Genomic DNA, 24,176 nt, shown 5'->3' with positions numbered 1-24,176 from the left:
GAGAGAAAGCATGCAAACAGGGACAAGATAAACCAGGAAACGGAACAGGAAAGAAACCCACACAATGCAACTTCATATAGTCTATGAGCGTGGGGATCAGCGGGAACAGGGATGATATGTCTGGCAGAGGCCTGTGGGCTTGTGTTGAAATAAAGTAAAATAAAGGGAGATGGTCCAGGGAAGCTTCACCGAGGAGCATAGGGATCATCTAGGAGTGATGGCTGGGGGACAGGAGGAGGAGAGGCCACATGAAACCTACCAGTTGCAGGGGCAGGTCTCGCAAGGCCTCTGTGGTCTGCATCCCTTGTCGGGTTAGCTGATGCTGAGGGACTGATCTTATAGCCTTGGCTGACCTGACCTATGCTGTCACCCCCACGCCCACAGCTCCAGAGTGGGGGACTGGTGTCTGAGCTCCAGGAGCTACCGCTGTGGAGTAGGGGAACCTCGATGAGACTCTCCTTTTGCCACTTCTGTAGGAAAATTGCTGCTTATGATGAAGAAATCCAGCATCTCTATGAGGAGATGGAACAACAAATCAAAAGTGAGAAGGAGCAGTTTCTCCTGAAGGTAAGTGTATGCTCCCCAGGCTTGGCTCTGAGGCCAGCTTGACATATCTGCTCTGTCTCCCCCAGGTTTAAGATTTTGGTGCCCCCATCCATGCACTATTGATTCCCTCTTTCTCTGCTGTATTTTTTTTTTCAAGGCATTTATCACCTTCACACAGGACATGTAATATCCTTGTTTATTTTTATTGAGTGTCTATCTCCTCCTGCTAGCATATAAGTTGCAAAAGAGCAGAGATTTTATCTTTTATTAACTAAGGTATCCTCAGCACGTAGACAATGCCTGGAACATACTAGGTGCTCAACAAGTGTTTGTTAAATGAATGAATGAATGAACAAGTGAATGAGTGAATGAATGAAAGGATGGAGGCTCATGCTTTCCCTGTTAAATTGGATCTGACATTGACTTCCTAGATTTATATGGCAAATGCACCCAAATGCACCAGCCCAGTTCACCCTGTGCCCAGCAGCTCCCCTAAGTGGACAAGCATTAGAGCCTGTGCTACCCATCCTTTACCCTTAGACACATGGAAAATTTAATAGCCAAGAAAAAACAAATCCCACCTTCCACAGATACCATGGAGGAAGTGGTAACTCCCTTCCCTCTTCCTGGTCTGACCCTTATCAGCCCCTTCCCAAGCCCTGCCATTTGTCTCAAGAGGTCAGGATTGGCGAAATCCTCTTCTTTGCCAAGGTAAGCAGGATCCTTCTGGAAACATGTTCATAAAACTAATTTTAAAAAAAAGCTTCAGAGAACTCTCTCGTACCCATTTTTGGACTATCTACTTGGTCGGTTCTCAGCAGAAAAGGCTTTGATCTTAGATGGCAGCCTCCCTTGCCGCTCAGCACTAAGCCTGGCTATTATCACGACCCCTTCTGTTGAGCCAATTTTAAGTTTTATGCTGCCTCAGATTATCGACACCACTGCTGCATTTATTATCGCAGATGTCATTCAAACCGAGAGGGAATCGGAGTGCTTTTCAAGAAAATCTGGTCATGTCCTCCAATTAGCGCCCTCTGGAGGCTTGTCAGCATTTCCAGGCCTCCTCCCTCTTGCAGCGCCTGAAAGCATTCTGGCTGCTCCTGCCCCTCAACCTAGTTGACGGCAGACAGAACTCACACACTTCTCATCAGCAGATCCCAAAATAGTTCCTGAGAACAGCAGCTCCCCACCCCAACTCCCCGCCATCGGACAGCCACCCCCTTTATCCCAAATGACATCCTGCACAGAGAGGCTGAGCTCCATGGGGCATCTTGTCCCCTCTGCCTGGGCCATGACTATAGGTCAGAGGTCCTAGCTAAAGGAAAAGACGTGATTTCGGAAGTAAATGCTGGGCCAGGGCATGGGGAATGGGCGAGGGCAGAGGTCAGAGGAAAAAAATTCAAGGACAAGTTTGCATCACTGTAGGTGACCCAGCCTCCCTGTCCCCTTCTGCTCCCTCCTTCTCCCTTCTTGACACCAAATGCCTTTAAAGCTCAGTGCTTAGATTTATGCCTTCTGCGTGAACATGGAAACTGCTCAGATGTTTTTGCAGTACTATTAAGCCATTAGATACAAAGGCTTTTGCCTGGAGATAGATCAAGGATAGTGGCGCTACAGTTTCTGACATCATGGAAAAGGCTGGACCCTCGGACCAGAATTTGGATCCTGGCTTGACACTTACCAGTTTGTTTGACCGTGAAGGAAGTACCTAATCACTTGCACCTTCCAACCCCGGGATGTGATGCTAGACCCCCTGAACGCCCTGTCCTGGCGCATTGCGAGGATGCTCTGTAGGCCCATTGTGGGTACAGCCACATCATCATGGGGATTCTGGAGCCACTCGCTGCTCCCAGCATTTTTCACAGAGAGCAGCAGCCAAGCTGAAGGAGGCAAATTCCCTGGGGCTGATTCTCTGGAAGCAAATGTTGGGAGCAGGTGCTGTCTGGTCAGATCGTACCTCTGCCATTCATGTGGTTAACATGAGGATAATCACAGGCTGTCCCAGTGGTTCTTCTGCCCATTTACCCGCCTAGAAATGGGCAGAAGAACCTGGTAACATCGATAGAGGATACGCAAGGAAGCATCCTGAGCCTTTGAATGGAGGTGTCCAAAGGCCTCTGGCCCGAGGGGGCCGTGTTCCCCCACCGCGCTGCTGCTGCTGTCAGGCCAGGACACCCGTCTAGTGCAGCATCCCACGCTGTCCTCCTTGGGAAAGAGTCCTTCCATATCGCAGGAACCCCAGGGGGCTCCGGTAGTGAGTTATATGGCAGTTACAATGGTTTCTTCTCTTCCTGCACATTTTGTACCTCCATTCCGCCTTCAGGCAAGTGGAGTGCTGCAGATGGCATGGGTATTTTTGTTTCTATTCTGTGAACAAACAGTGATCCAGAAGAATGAAGCAAGTTGGTTGGATGAAGCCAGGGCTGAAACCCAAGTTGTGTCCCGCTCGGCTCAGGGGCCTTACACCACAGATCTGGCTCTGCTGAGAGCATCAGGCACCTGACAGCCCACACACTTTCCTCCTCGTCCCATAGCCAGGCCCCTTCTCACCTGCTTCAGCACCTCTCTGTGGGGGAAGCCCAGCCTAGGGAAGGAGCAGATATTAAAACATCCTGAGGAGCAGGGCTTGGGAGACTTCAGTCACAGTGGGCAAATATGAACACTTAGACCCTTAAGAGGAAGAGGAAATGGCCCTGTGTTTCCAGAGTGAGGCCAATTTAAGGGATCCGATGCCAGTGCCCAACCTGGAACAGAATATCCAGGTCGGAAGGTGTCCGAGGGGTCATCTGCCTCCCCCAGTCACCCCCAATTTGCACACGAGGAGACCAAGGCCTGATGTTTGAACTCAGCCCCAATTCTCCCCATTCAGTATTCCACAACTGGCTGACACTGCCCCTTTTTTGGCGGAGAGGAGGGTGGTGGTGCATAGTCATTGAACATGGCCACACTTGCTGGGAGTTTGCATCCTGCCTCACTAAGCGCTTGCACTATCTCTGTCTCATTTGGTCCTCCCTGATGGGGCAGGCAGGTTACCAGAGCCCTGCAGTGCTGTGGGAAAAGCCCCATGGTCTAATAGGATGGGCCCTGATGTTGAGTAGGTTCAAGGTGGGAAAAAAAAAATCTATAACCCGGGTGTGCTACATTTGGGTCCCGTGTGTCCCTCTTTCTGGCTTGGCAGGACACAGAGAGGTTTCAAGCCCGCAGTCAAGAGCTGGAGCAGAAACTGTTATGTAAGGAGCAGGAGCTGGAGCAGCTCACCCAGAAGCAGAAAAGGGTATGTTGCCATCCGTGGCCCCAGAGTACCTGGCTCTTCACTCTCTCCTTTTCTCTGCCTCTTGCCCACTTTCCCTGCCATTCACTTAAGGACTTTTGAGTTTTTAACCTGAGAAGAACTATTTAGTCGCGCAAAAGATAGCATTTAAAATCACAGGTGATCCCAACATAAAACCTTTACTTCTCCAATACCAGGTGTTTCACTTGGAAAAGTTGCCGAGCATTCCCCCACGAGGTATCTGCAGACATGTTCCTATAATTATACCCAGGAGCCACGAGAATGCCTAAATTTGAATTTGTTTCCTGCCTCCTGTATAAGAAAAGAGGGGAATGCTGAGGTACAAGAGACACTGTCTACCACTATATCTGGGGGGAGGCTGCAGATAAGTTTCTTCCCTCTAGAATATGTCCATGGATACCTCTGCTGGAACAGGTTCTTCTAAGGTCAGCCTGTTTCTTCCCTGGCTGTTTGGTGCCTGGACTGGTTCATTGGCATCTTTTGTGGCTGCTTCCATTCCCTGCAGGAAGGATGCAGACACCAGACACTCCTCTCTGATGTACCCGAGCCTCCAGGAGGCAGGCTGGGTGGTGCCCTCTGCAGGGCAGTGTCTATATGGCTGTCTCTATGGCTGGGAGTACCTGGCTAACGACCCCAGAAAGACTGACTACCTAGGCAAGCCTCCTACTTAGTGGCCTCCACTGCTTAGCAAGGGCTCCTGAGGGAGACAGGCTAGGGTGCCACTGGCCTCCTGTTTTGTTGTGCCTGGTGCTGGAAGGAATCCAGCTCTGGACAGACCAAGACACATTGCTTCCATTTCAATAGAGAGGGCTATTTTTAGCAGCACATTAAAATCTACTTGAAGACAGCCCTGCTAAGACTAGAGACTATTCCACTGCTACTGCTACCCAAGCTATGAATTTAGGTCTTTTTCCTTCTGCAGCAAGATGATTTCTACTCCGGGAACTGCCAGCTGCCTCCCCATTTCCCCATCCACAGTTGTACCTTGCTTCTCCTACTCTTTCTCTTCCTCTCTATTATGCATTAAGTTCCTAGCAATTAGATTTATCCCTCAAATGAATGATTGCCACTCGATTTAATTACTGCATGCTTGCCTGATTACACAGGAGCCTCTTGAGAATCACGCCAAATTCCTTGTTGTTACTTCTTCCTCCCCTTACTGGCCATATTCATTAAACTAAATTTATTATGATATATGTACCTTGGTTTGATTCTTCCTCTGGTGAGAGGATTGGAAGCTCTGCAAAGCATAATCAACAGCCAAGAGAAGCTGAAGCTATAAAAATGCAGGGTTTTTAGTTGCTTTAGGGACATAGAAAAGGTCTGTGTTCTGTTTGAACTGTTTTAGTTATTTCCTAAGAATTTTCAGGGCTTCTGGCTACTCTTAAAAGCTTCTCTAGATTAATGGAATTGGAGTTGAGAGGAGAAAAGGGAATATATAGATTTGCTATCAGCGTGCAAAATTGGGAAGGATGGTTTTATGAAGCAGGCCATCTAGCTGTTCCCCTTCTCCATCAAGGACCAAGGAAAAGAAATTGGCTTAAAGGACAACAGGATGGATTTAGGTTAGATCTCAAGGCCATTCACACAGACGGATTGTGGAAGTTCCTTTGCTAGTGGTCTTTTTGAGTGGAACAGCTCCTCCTGGACTATTTAGTGGTCCTATGTGGAGACAGGGGAGAGACAAGATGTGTCTGAAATCTCCTTCTTGCCTACAGGAGTGTGTACGTGTGAACTGAGGAGACGACAATGCTGATTTAGGCTTGAGGCCAGTGAGGGGTGTCAGTGACGGTTCCTGCCTGCCAAGCGGAGAAAACAAGGCGAGGCCAGGGCAGGCCCTCCTGAAAATGGTGGTCACTCCTCATTCCCCTCTGCTCCCCATTCCTTTGCAGCTGGAAGGTCAGTGCACAGCCCTGCATCATGACAAGCATGAGACCAAGGCTGAGAATACCAAGCTGAAACTCACTAACCAGGAGCTGGCCCGGGAGCTGGAGCGGACTTCCTGGGAGCTCCAGGATGCTCAGCAGCAGTTGGAAAGCCTGCAGCAAGAGGCCTGCAAACTCCACCAAGAGAAGGAGATGTGAGTCCAGCCTTTGTCCACTCCTCTGCTGTCCTCCCGCACCACCCCCCACTATGGGCATGTCCCCTCGCCGCTCAGAGACCCTGTCTCCTTGCCTGTGAAAAGAGGATTTAGGCTTTTTCCTCCCTGAGACTCTTCTAACACTCTTCTAGGATTCTGACACTATTAAGCAGACCAGTTCTGTGTCCAGCATTGCCTAGGATTGACAAGAAATGTACAGCCCCGTTCTCAGAAAATGCATTCTGTGATTTGAAAGACATGTTATTCCGCAAACAAATATGAGGTTACTTATATGTACTCATATGTTACTTTATGACTATATAAAACAAGTACTTACCAGAACTTGTTTTATATAGTATGTGGGCAAATGCTGAGTGAGCAGACAGACCCTAAGTGACTGTGGTCGTGTAGAGACCTGGGAGGCCAAGAGGGACCAGAGGGAAGCAGGGAGGCTTCCAGGGTCAGCATATGATCTGATGGAGCATGTGTCACTGCCCTGGACTCGCCTCTCCATCTCTGCCCATTTTTTTCACCATGTTCCTCAGATTCAACTGTGTGGTCCCAGTAGGGGGAAACCCCACATCCCTCAGGGCCCGACCTGCCAATGGCGTCCAGCCATGGGGGTTAGTTTACTAGGCAGAGGCACACCTGAGGCAGAATCAAGCCTGGGTCTGCACCTTAAGCTGGAGGAGTCCCTGAAGAGTCAGTCATTTATCTTGTCTTGGGAGTATTAGGTTTTAGAACAAATGTACTCTGAGGCTCAGGGCAGAGGACTCTCATTTGTTTATTTGTATATTCATGCATCCATATAGTCAATGACTTATTCATTTGGCAAACATTTATTCTGTGCTAGGTACCATGCTGGGCATTCAATATATCTCACTTATGTCGATAATTTGACATCCTCTCGTTTGATCTTTAAATCATCCTGGGCCAGGCGCGGTGGCTCACGCCTGTAATCCCAGCACTTTGGGAGGCCGAGGCGGGCAGATTACGAGGTCAGGAGTTCAAGACCAGCCTGACCAACATGGTGAAACCCCATCTCTACTAAAAATACAAAAATTAGCCAGGCATGATGGCGCACGCCTGTAATCTCAGCTACTCGGGAGGCTGAGGCAGGAGAATGGCTTGAACCTGGGAGGCAGAGGTTACAGTGAGCCAAGATCGTGCCACTGCACTCCAGCCTGGGTGACAGGGTGAGACTCCCCGTCTCAAAAAAAAAAAAAAATTATCCTGGTATAGCAGGTTCTGCTATTATCGAGGAGGAAACTGAGGTTCAGAGGTTTAAGTAACTATCCCAAGATGCTAAGAGTTAGGCACGTCTTGCCGATTTTCCCTAGAGAATAACAAGCCTGCAGAAAATATTCTTACAAGAGTCGGACTGGCTATCATTTACTCACGCATTCGTTCATGCACTCTTCATTCATTTATTCATTCTGAAAAAGGTAGTTGTGTGTCTGATCCTGAAAGGTACCAGGTAGTACTGAAAGTCTGATTTTAGGGAAAAGGGCAGTGCTGCTTACCAGAACTTGTTTTATAGATGTTAACTCCCCTTGTTCGAAAGTGAAGGTGCTCACTCTGTCTGACTGCTGGCAGGATTTTGGTCCGTAGGCCTAAATAAAACTGCTCTGCTGGTTTGACTTATGTGCGGAATCCTGTACCATTTGGCACTAATTGCCTGGGGTAAAAGGAAGGAGACATGTTTGAGCTGGGAATTTCACCCTAAAAAAAAAGCAAAAACAAAAAAATTCCCAAGTAGCTGACTTAAAATAAGCCCCTCACTTCCAATTCTTGGATGACCAATTGTGGAAGGACAACATATTTCATTGTGAACAAGCAAAATCAGTTCCTCCTCATTGAGAACAGGTCAACAAGGTACAGGCATTTAGCTTTACAAACAGAATTAAGGATGCAGGCTCTTGAAATTCAATCGAGCTCTAAAAGCAACAAATATCTGAAGGCACAAGCATTAGAACAGCAAATGGAAATAAACACCCAGTGCTGGAGCATCACATCACAGCATGAGGATTCAAAGCTTTCTGAAGTCTTTTCTTAATTAACCAAGCCAGAGACACAATCTCTGGAGGCTGGGAATTGAAAAAGAGGGAGGGAGGGAGGGTTGGGAGGAAGAGAGAAATATGACTCCAGAACCTTCACAAACTTGTTTTCAAGAAGCTTGCAGTTTCTTGTGCAGCCGGTGAGCATGCTGGGGCCCGGAGAGCGTGTCCCGTCCAGGGAGGCCGGGAGAGCACTGCAGCGAGAGGCTTAGCTTGTTCTCCATAGAGTGGGGTTGCAGACCGGCAGATGGAGAGGGCTTTGATGCTTTGTGTTACTTCCTTCATTTCATACATGAAGATTCTGAGGCTCAGAGAGGTGTAGTGACCTGCCCAAAGCCATGCAGCTAGCTAGTGCCGGATAACAAGGACGGAGCCCAGTTCTCCTGATAGTCCCATGCTCTCCGACAGGGTCTTGCTGCCCCGTGCTACTGCAGAGCAGCTGGGAGAGGAAAGGGTGGAGCTGGGAGGTAAACAGGCTTAGTCACTGATCAGCAAGAATTCTGAACAGGCAAAATTAATTTTCCTGATCTCTGAAGATGCTCAAGGTAGCAGAAGTAGATTTTAAAATGAGATAAAGAAAGAACTATCAAGCAGAGAGATAATGTAAAGATGAAGGTCAGCTGAGAAGCAGCAACTCTGTTTTTTAATTAACTTTTATTTTGAGTAAGTAGTTATGACAAGGCAGGAAATTCAAAAGGCACAAAAGATTATACGTTCAAAAAGAAGTCTGTGTCCCCCACATGGCCCCGATCTGCAGTCATCAGAGCCACTGGCCATGGTTTCTTGTGGATCCTTTGAGAGTATGCTGTGTATATGCAGGCACAGGCACATATATGTGCGTGCACACACATGCACACGCATGCATACAGGCACACTTTTCCTTTATAAAACAGTAGCATACTAAGCATACTGTTCTGCATTTGCATTGCATTTTTCACTTGACAGTGTGGCTTGTGAATTACTCCATAGCTCATCCCTCCCCTAAAACAGCCAACAGCAGTTCCCTAAGGGTAACCATAAACGCCTCACCAATTACCACTCCAAACAAACGCAGGTTCTTTCCCTTTCAGTTTACATATTACCCATGCATACACTTTTAGAACCTCTAGGTTAGAAGGACTTTAGAGGTCATTTAGTCAAATATCTAAGTGTCTTTCTTTTTTCAGAAGTGCCTTTCTTTTGTTGACACAAAAATGTATTTCTGAATATATGTGTGTATATATGGATGTACAAATATCCAAGCAGATATATGTTTACTAGACAAATAGAACAGTACCTGTATTCACATGTATTTCTGATACATATGTATGGATATGTAGCTCCAGTGGTCACTGGTGCTGTGTATGCAGAGCCAGAGAAGACTTAGAATTTGGTAACTGGCTATTTGGTAAAACACTCCATGAGAACCCAGACCTTAAGTCCCTGGTGAATGATTTTCCTGAGCAGAGGAAAAAGCTGTGAGCTCCTGGCCACCCCTGGAGAGAGGCAGGACACAGGGTGGGGTGGGGGGACCCTAAAGCACAGCACCAGAATCTTCAGCTCCCAGGGCCCAGAGTCGGGAGCGGGCAGCTCTGCTCACAGAGCACTCATCACAGCAGAGTCCCAGACAGGGGTTTAGAGACCCAGTTTGGATAATGGGAAATACATTGTTTTACTTCAAGTTGAAATTAAATATAATTGGCAATAAAATGTCAGGAATTTGCATCTCTGCAGGAGCCAGGGAAAGTTTGTTGCTTAATTGGAATTGTCTGAGTTGAACTTAGAATTTCATTCAGCCTGTTATTGCTGTAAATTAACTTTACAATTATTCTATAAACTGGGGAAAAAAAGAAACATTGTGCTTAAGGAATCAGGTTAATAGGAGCTTGGCAGGAGAGTCCTGTGGGCCAGCATGTTGGTGCAGTTTTTGCCAGCTCAGTAATGATACTGATGGGGTGGCAGAGGGGTCGTTGCCCAGCCCAGTGTGTGCACAGCCTGGCAGCCCTGACAGCCCATGGAAAGTGACGCCTGTATCAACTTGCGAGATGCTCCCTACATGAAAAGCTGTGCTGCAGTTTGGAAACGTGAAACTATGAACCCTTGTAGTAAGATCGGAGGGTGATTAAAAAATGTCTAAAGCATGGTATAGAACACAGAAGGAAAAATGAAGACAGAATTGTGAAGTTAAAGCCAGTTTCCCATTATCACCTGAGTTCTTATTTTTTCTTTCCTTTCTTCCCTGAGTGATGCTGAAGACCTCCCCAGTTACCCCATCTTTCCTTCCTCTTTTTTTCTTCCTTCTTTTTCTCCTTCCTTCACTCCTTCCTTCCTCTCTTCCTCCTTCCCTCCCTTTCTTCCTTCTTTGCTCCCCCTCACCTTTTACTCTCTCTCTTTTCTTTCTTCCTACAACTATTTGCTGATTACACCTCCATGCCAGGCACTGTGTTGAGGGTATCGATGTAAACAAACCAGACACAGCCCTTACCTCCCCACCTGCGTTGCCCTCTAGTTGCCCTGATTCACAGCCTGCCTGCCTCTCTCTTCCTTTCCTCACAACTCGTGTTATAATTAACACGTTTGCACAGTGATATCAGTGATTATAATAGATACATTCAATCTCTGCATTACAGCTGGATCATAAGTCAGAGAAATGAGTGCCCAATAGTGAAAAGCCCAGATATCTGGAGACTTTGGGAGGAGGGTGGGAAAGAGAAGGTGATTCTTCCAGAGCTCCTAAAAACATACTGAACCAGCCTCTGGGTGGGGTGAGAATGGGAGGGAAGGTAATACAAATTCTGCTCTCACCCTTCAAGATCTGACTGGAGAAGAATATTGATTTGAATTCCCTGAAGTCTGGATAGGATAGGGCAGTTTGGAGCCTGGACAAACTCTTTTTTATTTATTTATTTATTTATCTTATTATTGTTATACTTTAAGTTTTAGGGTACATGTGCACAACGTGCAGGTTTGTTACATATGTATACATGTGCCATGTTGGTGTGCTGCACCCATTAACTCGTCATTTAGCATTAGGTATATCTCCTAATGCTATCCCTCCCCCCTTCCCCCACCCCACAACAGTCCCTGGTGTGTGATGTTCCCCTTCCTGTGTCCGTGTTCTCACTGTTCAGTTCCCACCTATGAGTGAGAACATGTGGTGTTTGGTTTTTGAGCCTGGACCAACTCTTTAGTGACCATCCAGCCTATTCACAGGTGGCATGTGAAGTGGCTGTGGAATGAGCTGGGTCTGGGGTTAGGAGGGGACCCTGGTTCAGTCGCGGATTGTCTGTGTGAACTGGAAAGACTTAGCAGACTTCTTTGATGGTCAGAGTCTGTGAAATGAGGATAAGTTCACCTCCCAAATTGGCCATGTGTGATGCCCAAAGCACTTGCATACTGTAGGAGCTCTCCAGGAGGAGGCCACGTTCCTCCAATGCCCTCCGTCCCCAGCGTGGCATCACCTGCTGGTCTCCAGCATGAGGGGTCCGGGCATCCGGCTTCCACCTCGGAGCTCACTGCAATGTGTTTGCCTCCTCCTCAGGGAAGTGTACCGTGTGACAGAGAGTCTACAGCGCGAGAAGGCCGGGCTCCTCAAGCAGCTGGATTTCCTAAGGTGCGTCGGTGGGTACTGGCCTGTGCTGAGAGCACCTCCCAGAAGCCTGGGGTCGGAAGGACCAGTCTGAGGGTCATCCTTGCCTACGTGCTGGAAAACCGTGCCTGCTGAGAGAGCGCCCTCAATTCCCTTGGTCCCCGGTGCAGTGTTTGGACCACCGAGTAGCCACTGTATTATGTTTGGTCCGTTTACACACGCGCCCACATCCAGTTTATTCCTCCTGGTGGGGAGGCTCTGTCCCATTCCTCTGAGTCCCTCACAGGACTGTGCTTGGTACTTGATCACATGCGAGCAGAGCTGGGTTTAATGAGCATTTAATCTATGCTAGAAATACTATCTCATTCATTGTCAGCAAAACTGTTAGGTGAGTAGGGCAGTTCATTCACAGGAATTTACTGATGGGGAAGTTGATATTAGAGGAAAGAAGTAATTTACCACAGGCGACACAGCTACTCGCTGACGGGGCCAGAATGGAAATCCATAACTCGGCTGTGTTCTGTTCATGTTTGTTGGATGAGTAAATGAATCACAAACAGAGCACCAAGAAGCTTTCTCAGCCTTCAAAGACCCCCAGCAATAAACTCAAAGTTTACTGGTCTGGAATGTGCACCACCCTCCCCTCCTCAGAAAGACAAACCCGTGTGGGGAAAGATGGAATTTTTGATGTTGCCCATGAGGTTTCTAAGTCACTGCCTGCTGAGCACCTCTTGGGGAATGGTGAGGAAACAGAAGGACCTTGGGTTCTGATTTTTGAAGTGCAGGTGGTTTTGAATCACTTCCCAGTTATGTTATGAAGGCTTTTGTTTTTGTGAAAGCAAGGGAAGCTCACTGTGTCTGGCATCTATGATGCTACCAAATGGAAAAGTGCTTTAACCCGAATGCGTTTCAGATTGATTGTGCTCAGTACATGATTCAGCCTCCAGAGCCAGGGAGCATGTAAAGGGGTTCTTAGGTGACCAGGCTATAATCCATTTGCGAGAAGGTCTTGATTCTTAGGAAGACTTTAGTAAAAGGAAGAGAACAAAACGTATAAGGACGAGTTTGGGGTCTTTTTTTTCTATTGCATTTAGAAAAAAATGAAAGGGTAGATTCAAAGAGAATGACCAGGGGAGAATGACAAGGCAGCTCTCTACAAATACTTATGGGTCTTTTTAATGAAGGCTAGCATTTGTGCAGAATCACAAAAGGCCTGAGGCCTTTCTGTGCCATCGATCCAGGGTTACCAAGCTTAAGCCCCAATGGCTAATGAAAGCTGAGAGGTGGAGGAAAGGCCTTATGGCAGATCTCCCCTTCACAGTGAAACCACCAGGAATCAAGGGAGAGATAATGCTGAGGCGGGGGTGGGGGACAGCGGGAATGTCGGGGGAGGGTAGGGGTGGGACGGTGGTGGAATCAGGACAACAGCTGGGGTGTGACGGGGTGAGAAGGGCTGCCATCCGAAGGACGGTGGCTACAAACGCAAGCAATTTCAGGGCACTTGATTAGGAACATGCACTTTGAAGCTGGATCTGATTCAAAACCCAGCACTTCCTCTCATTAGCTTGTGTGACCTGGGGCAGTTGACTTAACCAATCCGAGTCTTAATTTTCCCATGCCTAGCTTACTGGCTTCTTTTGAGAATCAGGTGATGCATGTGAGTAGGAATCACAGTAGAGCAGCGATGCAAACAAAAGCAGATATGTTTCTTTAAATACTGAGGCTTCTGTATGGGGATGGCCACATCCCCATTAAGCAGGAAGCCACAAAGCAGGAAACAACGCAGCCTGCTTTCCAAAAAACGTGGGACTTTCCAGGTCTCCCAAGGTCCTTGCTCATGTGCAAGGGTGCTAACTCACAGCTCCGCGCGGAGCGAGGGTCCCTCTGGCATGAGCAGCTCACTTTGCCATTCTCAGGACTTGTGAAATAACCTCCATGTCCCTCCTGACTTATTCTGAAGGCCCTGGCTGTGTGCCTGCCTGCTCACCTCATGCAGGTAACTGAAAACAACCCTGGCACATTCCTAATGTTTTCTGCAAGACTGGTGGAATTGGAAGTCAGTTGCCCAGGTGGTGACTCCTCAGGCCCCACCTAAAATCTCTTTCTATAGTTTACAACACACTTAGCGGAGCACCTGGCCCACAATAAGTGCTCCATAAATGGCTGCATTATGATGATCAGGGGCTAACCATGGCTGTGCCCTCCCTTCCCCTTCAAAAGTGTGGGTTTGTTCAGAGGCCACTGGCCAGAAGAGTCATAGAATCACAAAACTGCTAAGCACTTTGAGGTCATCTGGCCTGCCCTCTCCACCTCTTGTGTTAACGGATGAAATTCTCCGCTGTGATCCCCAAGTGCATTCTGCAGTCGCGCTGCAGACCCAGTCAACTCACTTTCCCAACTGCTCCTACTTTAAGTCCTGGAAAAAAGACTCCTCCTTTTCCATCCTCACGCTTGCTCCTGTTTCACAGCTGGAACCATGCAATAAGAGCTTCCTCCCATGCCCATGTCTCTGCCTTCTTCTCTGTTACGGTGGATGTACTCCCCATACTCGTCACAGAGGCCACCCCCCACCCCCGTGCCCAACTCCCACTGTAGAATTAGAGCCTGTCCCTTCCTGGCTCCTCAAGGACTAGTCCAGCATTTGTTCTTTCTCTCCTCCCTTGTCAGTTTTATCTCTTTTGAAGATACCTACAAATATACTCTAATGTTTCTTGTCTAACATCTCTTGTCCTCACTTCCCCACCCAGCTACTTGCCTTGCCATTTCTTCAACCCCTTTACAACAAAACTTTCAGAAGAGTTGTTCACATTCACTGTCTCCACTCCTTTTCTTCACATTCTCAACCCATCAATCAGGCCTTTTCCCCCTGCTGTTCCAAAAAAACAGTTCTTACCCAGGTCGCCAATGACCTCCATGTTGCTAAAAATATTCGTCAAGTGTCAGGACCCCACCCTTGCCCCCAGCAATCTGTTCTTGGCACCCATCCAGAGGGATCCTTTGAAAACTGAAGCCAGATCTTGACACTTCTTTGCCATCTGCTTCACCCCCACCACCCCCAGCCCCTTGGCTTCATATCTCATTTGGAGTAAAAATCAAAGTTCGTACAGTGTCCCACTGGGCTGTGAAGAGACAGGTCCTGACCACCATCCACTTTTTCTCTCGCTTCATCTCCTGACTACTCTCCCTTTGGGCACTCTACTTCCTCCTATTTCTTGCTCACACTAGGTGTATCCCAGCACAAGGCTTTGCCCTAGCCTCTCCTCTGCCTGGAATGCTTCTCCCACTCCTTCAAGGCTCTGTGCAAATGCTGTCTTATCAGTGAGGGCATCACTGACCACTGTAGTTGAAATACTACTCCACACTCTGGCTTCTTTTACTCCACTTTCCTGCTTTATTTTCTCAATAACAGTTATCCCTCTACTAAAATACAAGTTCTGTGAGGCAGGAACTTTTTGTTTTGGTCATTGGTGTGACCTTGATGGCTAGAAGAGTGCCTGACATGCAGTGGGTGCTCAGGAGACATTTGAGTGAATGCGTGCATGCATGCATGAGTGAATGAATGAATGAATGGTGCACAGAGAGAAAGAAAGAGGGAGCCCAACAGGAAGCTCCCAGGTGGAGCTGGAATGCTGAGGTCCCCTCTGTAGGCGGTGCCCCTAATAATAAGAGAGGCCATGCATAATCCTGATGGGCCACGGGTGTCTCAAGGGCATTCAGTCTGTCCCCCACATCTGTGTGTACCTATCTGTACACACAAACTATCCTCTACCATTAATCACATCCCTATGGAAGGAGATTCCACAGACTCCCCTGTCTTCCATACCACACCTTCCCCTGCGCCCATCTGACTAGCAAATTGGCTGCCGTTGGATCTGTCAACTGCAAACTCCATGTTTGAATAGATTCCCCTTTACCATCCACAGGGAAAGGAACAAGCACCTTCGGGATGAACGGGACATATGTTTTCAGGTAATTGGCCAGTTCTCCCTTACCTGTGGGGGACCAAGGGCTGTGGTCCACTGGACAGCCAGATCCATGTCGAGACTGGCCCAGCAATGTCCTGACACTCGGGATCTATTTGGCAGGATGACGGCATGAAAACGTTTTGCAAATAATAAAAATTCAGGGTGGCCTACTGGGTAACAATGTGTTAATTTTCCACAGAGTAATGCAGTTTCCTCTTGGCACAACAAGACTGAAATATTTGGGAGGGTCGCACATTTCTTGGATGCAGAAATGATAGTTCTATCCATGAGATGGTGCAGTTGAAATGTCATTATCACTTCTAAACCAAAATGCTCACACCTTTCTTCTTCATTTAAATTTTTATCTCGATGAAAATTTTGCATTTTATACTGTCATAGACCACATTAGAAATGTGTATTTCACTGTTTTCATACTTGATTTTATGAACAATTTTTCTCTATCCTATAGGGACCCCTACTCTTCCATACCTGAGTACCATGTCTCTCTCTCTCTCTATATGTAGTGTGTGTATATATATATGTATATATATGAGTTGTAGAATCACAAAACTGCTAAGCACTTTGAGGTCATCTGGACTGCCCTCTCCACCTCTAGTATTAACGGATGAAATTCCCAGCTATGAACCCCAAAGTGCATTCTGCAGTTTATATATATATATAATATAAATATATATATAATATATATTATATAAATATATGTATATAAACTATATATATTTATATATAGTGTGTGTGTGCATATATATGTATGTATGTGTATATGTGTGTGTATATGTATGTACGTATATACACACACACACACACACACTTTCCTAAACGACATGAAATCCTATATTTATTTGAAGGTCCTCACTGTAGACCACATTGGCCAAAACCTAGGATTCCATGTTCTTACTCATCTTTCCCTTTAGACAGGAGCCACTGGGTGCTTTGAAGGGAAGAAAAATGAAGGCCAAATTGATTGATGTGACTTCCTAATTATCAGGGTTACCATCCTATGAATTTCATGTGTGTCCCTGGGCAAGTCATTTACCGCCTTGGACCATGACCTCCGCTGTCACACGAGGAAAGTGAATTCCCATCCCCTCTCCATACAACAGGAATCTTTGAGAAAGATTCTTGGAAAGGGGATGATGTGGATTGCACCCTTAGCTGAACGGTGACCTAGATATGGTCAGCAGAAGGCAATTGGTTTGCCCTAAATTAGATCTGACCTGCTTTATAATTGCAAATCCCTGAGGGACTGTATTATGCCACAGTTTCTTTGCCATTGCTGACTGGCAGCAAACATCTCTGCCACCCACCTGTGTGTACTATTAGAGCAAGACTTGAGCCTACACATGTTTGTTTGATGATGATAATGGTTATAATTGTTTTAGAAGTAACATTGAATTTATTTTAAAACTTCTAACTAAATGTCACCCAAATCCCTTCACCTCCCTTCCCTTTACCTGCCAAACTCATTCTGCTTTGAAAGGGGTATGGAATTAACTTCTGTGGGGAATCAAAGAAAGGGATAAATTCAATAAGAATTGAAGATTGATTTGGAATCAGCATAGCCATACCTTCAGGGGCTCTGGGAGCATTGCAGCCTCTCCTCTCATTAAGGATCACTGGGAATCATGGGATGGCTAATTAACGAGAGAGATTTCCTGCAGTCTAACTCCCGCTCCTCATCTCCTGGAAGACATCTGTCAGGGAGCATAGGCAAAGGGGGTTGTAAACCCCTGCTCCACCCAGGTTCTGTGTTACAGATGTTAGTAATTTATCTACACCCAGCCTACTTCCACCAAAGAGCTGAACTACCTTGTGCTAGCTCAGGACAGAACACTGAGTTAATTGATCCTCCTGGCTAGTTACTTTCTCATTACATCTGAGGCTTTAGAAATAAAAAGGGATTGGAGCCAGACAGAAGAGTGTGAATTAAAGATTCACAGAGTTTTTTATGCCTGTAAATATTTTTTCTTTTTTCTGTCTGACCAGGTGTGGTGGCTCACTCCTGTAATCCCAATACTTTGGGAGAGTGAGACAGGAGGATCACTTAAGGCCAAGAATTCAAGACCAGCCTGGACAACATAGCAAGATTCCATCTCCACAAAAAATGAGAAAATTAGCCAGGCATGGTAGGGCGCCTATAATCCTAGCTACCCAGGAGGCTGAGGCTAGAGGATTGCTTGAGTGCAGGAGTTTGAGGCTGCAGTGAGCTGTGATCATGCCATTGCACTCTGACCTGGAAGACAGAGCAAGACCCTGTTTCAAAAATATAGATACATTTTTTCAGAAGAGATAAGTGTTTAATGTATATTTTCTAGATGCATTAGAAATATGTATAGAAAATATGCATTAAACACTTATCTCTTCTTTTCCTTTTACAAATCATCAGTGCTCCTGTGAATAGCATGATGGACCCCAGGCTGTAAACTGTGTACTTGTTCATTTGATTAGATGACTGGAAGGGAGATGGAGGGATTCTGGTAAGGGATGATGGCAAAAGGGAAGAGTGGCTAGATGCTAACAGGGAGACCAGAACCCTGCCTACTCCCTTCAGAGTTTTGCCTAGAGCCTAGTCTATGAGGTAGGAACCATGAGCCCTTTTCTGTTCAAACATCGGGGCAAATAGGCATGGATCTGAGGACATTTTGTGTTTCTACAGAAAAATAAGGCAGCCAAGGCAAACACAGCTGCTTCCAGAGCAAGTTGGAAAAAGAGATCTGGCTCTGTGATAGGCAAATATGTGGACAGCAGAGGGATTCTTAGGAGGTAAGTCATCTCCACTTGCTCATCGCTTCATTCCTCTCAGGCTCACTGGGAGCTGGCTCTGGGCCCATACTCAGTGCCTGCTGACCCCTTGAGAGGTGCGGAAACGGAGGTCAGCTGCACTCACTCCCCTCAAATCTTGGAACACATGCCCCTCCCTGTTCTGACATCCAAGCCAGAGGGGGAATGTGCAGAGCAAACCCCACAGGACAGACCATTGTCTTCTGAGGCTGCCCCACCCTACTGTGTGTTCGCAGAGAGGGACTGCAGAGCAGCAGAGGAGAGGGGTCAAGGGAGAGGGAGGGAGTGTGTAGCTGGGCAACACTACACTGCTGTCTGCTGAGCAGAATGGATGCACTTGGTTTTGGGGTTTTTGTTGTTGTTGTTTTTTGAGACAGAGTCTTGCTTTGTCACCCAGGCTGGAGTGCAGTGGTGCAATCTCGGCTCACTGCAAGCTCTGCCTCCCAGGTTCAAGCGATTCTCCTGCCTCAGCCTCCCAAGTAGCTGGGATTACAGAGGTGCGCCACCACGCCCATCTAATTTTTGTATTTTTAGTAAAGATGGGATTTCTCCATGTTGGCCAGGCTGGTCTTGAACTCCTGACCTCATGATCTGCCCGTCTCAGCCTCCCAAAGTGCTAGGATTACAGGCGTGAGCCACTGTGCCCAGCCGATGCACTTGGTTTTTTAGGAACATGACTATATTGGCTATGAAGGTTAATTAAACTGTCAAATAGAATCTCCAGTAGTTAACTCCTTTTACAGACAAGGCTGGGGCCTGTGCTTGACAGATCATTTCCATGACTTATATTTAATTAACTCAAACATAACGCATTTTGTTGCTCTTGGGCAGCACATGATTGAGCTTGAGTACCCAAGGCTTGGCTCATTGGTCATTGAGAGACAAACCAGTCCCCTGCCCACTCTTCATTTTGGCATGTGCTGTGTCCACATAGATGGCCACAGAGAGATAGAGGCATCCCGACTCTTCAGTATCAGACCCAGAGAGACCTTGAAGACTGCAAGCATGAAATGAAAAAGATATGCAGAGGGGAAGTGACTCTGGAGATGTAAATCAGCTCATCAGTAAAACCTTTGGGCCTGATCATCATGAATTCTTGTTCTAAATAGCTGAATAATGAGATACAATTTGGGAGCCAAATCTCTGCAATAGTGGTTGGCCTGTTGGTTCCTCAGAATGGAATGGATTGATTGATTGATTCAACAGACGTTTACTGATTACCTACTGTGTACCAGACATTCTTTTGAGTTCTGTAAAGCCTCCAAAAATAAATTAGACATGGGTCCTACCATTAATCTCCATTATTAAATGCTCACTTAATAACTATTTATCGAGTGTCTACTATGTGTGAGGTGCTGTGCTGTTTGCTGGATATACAGTAGTGAGCCAAATGGACCTACCTCTGTGTCATTGAATTTCTGGTTGAGTGGAAGAAGCAGACAATAATCAAGTAAGCAACAAATTGTGAGCCCTGAATTCTAATGCAGGCTTTGACAAAAGTAGCTGCTGTCCCTACGGATGGCAGAGAGCACTTGGTGGTAAAACCAAAAATGAACTCAGTCATGCCGTGATGCAGGTATTACAGAATGGCAGTAGTGCTTGAGAAGTTCCCAGACAGAAAGCTTTTTCCAAGAAATGCTTTGTTTTAAGGCCTGTTTAAGTGACTATTTCTTTTCTGGTTGCAAAGCCTTTGAAAAAACATGCTCTGTGTGTGTGTATGCATAGTTGCTCATGTGTACATACAAATAGTCACTTGTGTGTGTGTAAGCAGAGAGTAAAAGTAGATGGGAATACCAGTTGTGTTCTTAAACAAATAAGCACTTAATAAGCTTGATGCAATATATAGGAAGTTTACTGGAAAGAAGACACTTGGCTTTTTTAAAACTGTTTTTATAAGTCAAAGGAAAGGTGCTTTAATTGCTGCAAATCCTTTATTTTTTATATCAAGGAATCCAAACTAATTCACCCTTTCTTCAAGCAAGCACTATATCGTAATTTATCTTGCAGAATCGCAGTTAATTTCAGGATGGTGATACCTGCATTTTTTTTTCTTTTTCCTTTCTACTGTTGATCTTTAAGAGTAATACATATTTTAAATCAGGGAGCAAAAGAAAGTGTATTTCTCTGTTCTGCATATTCTGTGTCCTTCATTTAGTTCCTTTCTCCTTTGGCTCTATCACCCCACTGCTTCATCCCCATTCCATTTTCTTTTCTAGTCTGTGTGCGTGCGTGCATGAGCGTGTGTGTGTGTGTGTGTGTGTGTGTGTGTGTGTGTTTCAATTCTGGACTTAAGGTCCTCCCTGTCAAACTTCCTTTAAGACAATTTCTGTGAGGCCTTTGCTCTCAAAACCTACTGAAAATACAGACCCTGCATTGACCCCCACATCCAGTTCCCCGATTCCCTGCACTGCCTACAGCTTCTCCTTGCCCTTAGTGCTCAAATGCTTCTAGAAGATATTTAGGCCTCTGAGCCACTTACTCCTGATTGTGACTTCTAGGGATACAGAAAGAGGAAGAGAAAGGGAGAGGAAGGAGAGGTGGATGGAGATGCTCTGCCTGGCTTTCTTCTGACCCAAAGCCTCTTGTCTAGGGGGAAGCTGCCTGTGAGCCAGCAGACCTGCTATGTCTGGAGGTGGGGGGCCCTCCCAAAGCAACAGCACCCCTCACACTGCTGAGGATGTTTTGCAAACATGTCTGTTTTTATGCATTGACTTATTTGGGAATAGAGCAGATGGGCCACGTTTTACAGCAAGGCCTGAAGAGTTGAAGTGTCTTACCTAAGGACACACAGTGAGTAAGGGCTGGTGCTGGGAGCAGAGCCAAGGCCACCTGCTAATGTTAATCGGGGTGCTTTATATCTGAGTCTGAGACATGTTTCTTCACAACCTTTCCTTCTCCTTCATAGCAGTCTCACAATTTGTAAATGATGTATTTATTTGTGTCATTATTGCTTTAATCCCCCACTAAATCAAGTATTCTGTGAGGACGGGGATTATGTCCATCTGTAAATGGCATCTTTACTTAATACTTGGTCATCATCATCATCATCTTTGTCATCATCTGCCACAGCAGTGGCAGCAGGCACTTAGTGGAAGCGTGTTGAATGAATGAGCTGCAGAATGCTGGCTGGTTTGTTTTTCCCTCTCCCGGACTGCTCTTGTCCGAAGGTGTGATGCTCCTTGGGTATCTGTTAGTCACAAAAGCTGTTATGCAGCCCGTACTGAAATATTTTGTGAAATCCTCCCAACTCTTCTCTCTTCCCCGCCCCAGTAGCCAGTCAGAGGAGGAGGAGGAGGTGTTTGGCATCCCAAGGAGAAGCTCCCTGGGCCTGAGTGGGTATCCCCTAACAGAAGAGGAGCCAGGAACCGGGGAGCCAGGGCCTGGGGGTCCATACCCCCGGCCGCTCCGCAGAATCATCTCCATTGAAGAAGACCCCCTGCCCCAGCTCCTGGATGGTGGCTTTGAGCAACCCCTGAGCAAATGCTCAGAAGAGGAAGAGGTCTCTGACCAGGGGGTACAGGGACAGATCCCGGAGGCCCCACCCTTGAAACTCACCCCCACATCCCCCCGAGGGCAGCCTGTTGGAAAAGAAGCCCTGTGTAAGGTAAGGGCACAGCCTACCTTGGTTCACGCACATCACTTCTATGATCTGTCTCTTGCATTTGAGGCCAAGCACCCGGAGAGGCAGCTCAGGAGGTCAGATGCTGCAGGTCTTATGATTCACCACATATGTGTCCTCCAAATACCACTTTCCCCTGCTTAGCTGAGTGTCATGGGGGGAGACTCAGGGGTCCTGATAAACTCTCCTTAAATCTCTGTTGTGTTTGTAATAACGCTCAAAATCCTAAGGAAACTGAACATTTGAACAAAGGATTCTTAGCAAAGCAGTTCTACTTCTGCGCAGAGGGGTGCCTTCTTGGCCAGTTGCCATGAGAGCACACCTCAACAAAGGGGCACGAGAGCCTTTATTTCTGACGCAAGTCCTTCCCCATTGGCTGGGGTCGGGTCATACAATCTAAACTAATCCTGGCTGGCTCAGCATTTGATTTTTTTTAGATAGGGTGGGCACGTAAAAGAAAGTGGAGGGAAAGGGGAAGGGGTGTCTGTAATGAGCCAGAAAGTTAGTCCCCTTTCCAAATAAGGAAAGAAATGTGAGCTGGTACTGATAACGCTTGGTACTGTGGCATGCCTGGGCATTTAACAAAGGCAGGAAGGAAAAAAAGGAGAAAAAAGGAGAAAATTGGGGATTGAGAAAATTGAATTAAAGAAGAAAAGATTGATCAGATTATTTGAAGAGAAACCTCATCACATCCCACAGTTGTTTGCCCGCTTCCCGACCCTGTGCTCTGTCTTCCGATTCAGATTCAAAAGCATTAACTGAGCACCTACTTAAGATAGACTGTATGCCAAGCTCCTAGCATACAATTTCATACACTTTTAAAGTTGCATGCTTTGTAACTGCTCTTAGCAGAACCAGGCCCTGCTTTAGAAAGTTTGCATACCATCATTTTTCTCTTGGTTCTTAATCAGCTAATCACACTTTCATCCTGACATTCCCTGCCTGCTCCTCCCTTCAGTGTGACCCTGTACTTCCCTCCAGGTCTTCCTGCTAAATTCTGTAGGAAAAGGGAGACCATATGAAAAGCGGCTCCCCTGGCTCATGGTGATAGATGTTCTTTGCCTCGTTTGGGACCCAGGCCTCGGAATAGGCCCCTCGAGCCCTCATCCTGCACTCAGCCTTCTGAAACAGTTTAGAACGATCCACGGCAGTGTGAAAGAGGCTCCGCCCTGCACGCCGCGGCAGCCGTTGAGAACTGAGCCTTTGCCGCCTTGAACTTTTCCCAGTGGCTGCATTAGGGTGTGAGCTACCTAATGGACTTCCCGGCATAGGTTACCATTCTCAGGCCAGGATTAAGACTCATGCCTGCAGATCACTCCTCAAGGGCCCTGGTGCAGGGGAGAGTGGAGAGCTGGGTGGCACCAATGTGGGGTCCCCCTCCCTCCTACATGCCCTTCCACATCCCCTTCAATGCACAGACCTACACTTGCTGGCAGTGGGTACAAATAGGGCCTTATATAACTCCAAGATGTCCCCGTAAAATGTGAAAGAAGAGGTCAGTAGGAGCTGGGGTTGAGGAAAAAGGCTTAAGCGTCTGCTCAAACATCTGCTATGGCATTTTATCCTCACTGCTATCTGATGAGTCAGATCAGAAATTTATTCTCCCCATTGACAGATGGGAAAGTCAGAGCTCAGAGGGGAGAGAGGCCAGCCCCACAGTGATGGGGAGTCCAGCCCTCCTCACTGAGCTCTCTCACTTCTGTGCCCACTCCACGAGGTCCTGCTGCCGTTTTGCTGGGAACAGAAACTGCAGCAGGGAAGAAGTATGATTCACTAGCAGCCACATAACAGCTCCAGCAAGAGAAGGTACGCTCGTTTGAAGGCTACTGCAAGGCCGGCCGTGCCATACAAGGCTGGTGAGGTGTAAATTGGTACAACCCTTCTGGAAACCCATTTGGTAATATGAATCAAAAACTTAAAAATACCATATCCTTTGAACCAGCACTTCTACTGCTGGGAATTCTTCATAAGGAAATAACCAAAATCAGACAAAGATTTAACTCAAGAATGCAAGAGTTATTTATAATAGCAAACAGTTTTAAAAAAATGTCCAATAATAGGGACATAAGACATAGTATATTAATTCACTAGAATATTATACGGCTGTTAAAAGTATTTTCAAAACTCTTCAATGACTAAAAAAATTTGTAAGTTAATAATATATGATAAAGTAGGATAAAATTTTATATATCTCAAATTTCTGTAAATAAAACAAAGATGATATAAAGAAAAGTTGGAAGGAATGCATCA

The 24,176-nt window shown here is 46.6% G+C and overlaps 1 protein-coding gene across 2 annotated transcripts in view; it reads left to right on the top strand.

Moving 5' to 3' along the window:
- Positions 1-24,176, top strand: part of CRACR2A (calcium release activated channel regulator 2A) — a 139,087-nt gene that overhangs the window by 93,605 nt on the left and 21,306 nt on the right. Inside the window, exons 8-14 of one of the 2 annotated variants that reach the window (XM_055357819.2) lie at positions 477-567; positions 3,725-3,820; positions 5,731-5,918; positions 11,496-11,567; positions 15,467-15,512; positions 18,183-18,289; positions 21,578-21,911. In XM_055357819.2, coding sequence (XP_055213794.1) covers positions 477-567; positions 3,725-3,820; positions 5,731-5,918; positions 11,496-11,567; positions 15,467-15,512; positions 18,183-18,289; positions 21,578-21,911 — 934 coding nt within the window. The remainder of the gene's footprint in view (positions 1-476; positions 568-3,724; positions 3,821-5,730; positions 5,919-11,495; positions 11,568-15,466; positions 15,513-18,182; positions 18,290-21,577; positions 21,912-24,176) is intronic. The other variant, XM_004052521.5, reaches the window with a different exon arrangement.

Source organism: Gorilla gorilla, chromosome 10, assembly GCF_029281585.2.
Source record: "Gorilla gorilla gorilla isolate KB3781 chromosome 10, NHGRI_mGorGor1-v2.1_pri, whole genome shotgun sequence".
NCBI classification, from domain to species: domain Eukaryota; kingdom Metazoa; phylum Chordata; class Mammalia; order Primates; family Hominidae; genus Gorilla; species Gorilla gorilla.
Note: the sequence above shows the minus strand (reverse complement) of the source record. Positions and strands in the feature narration are given on the sequence as shown.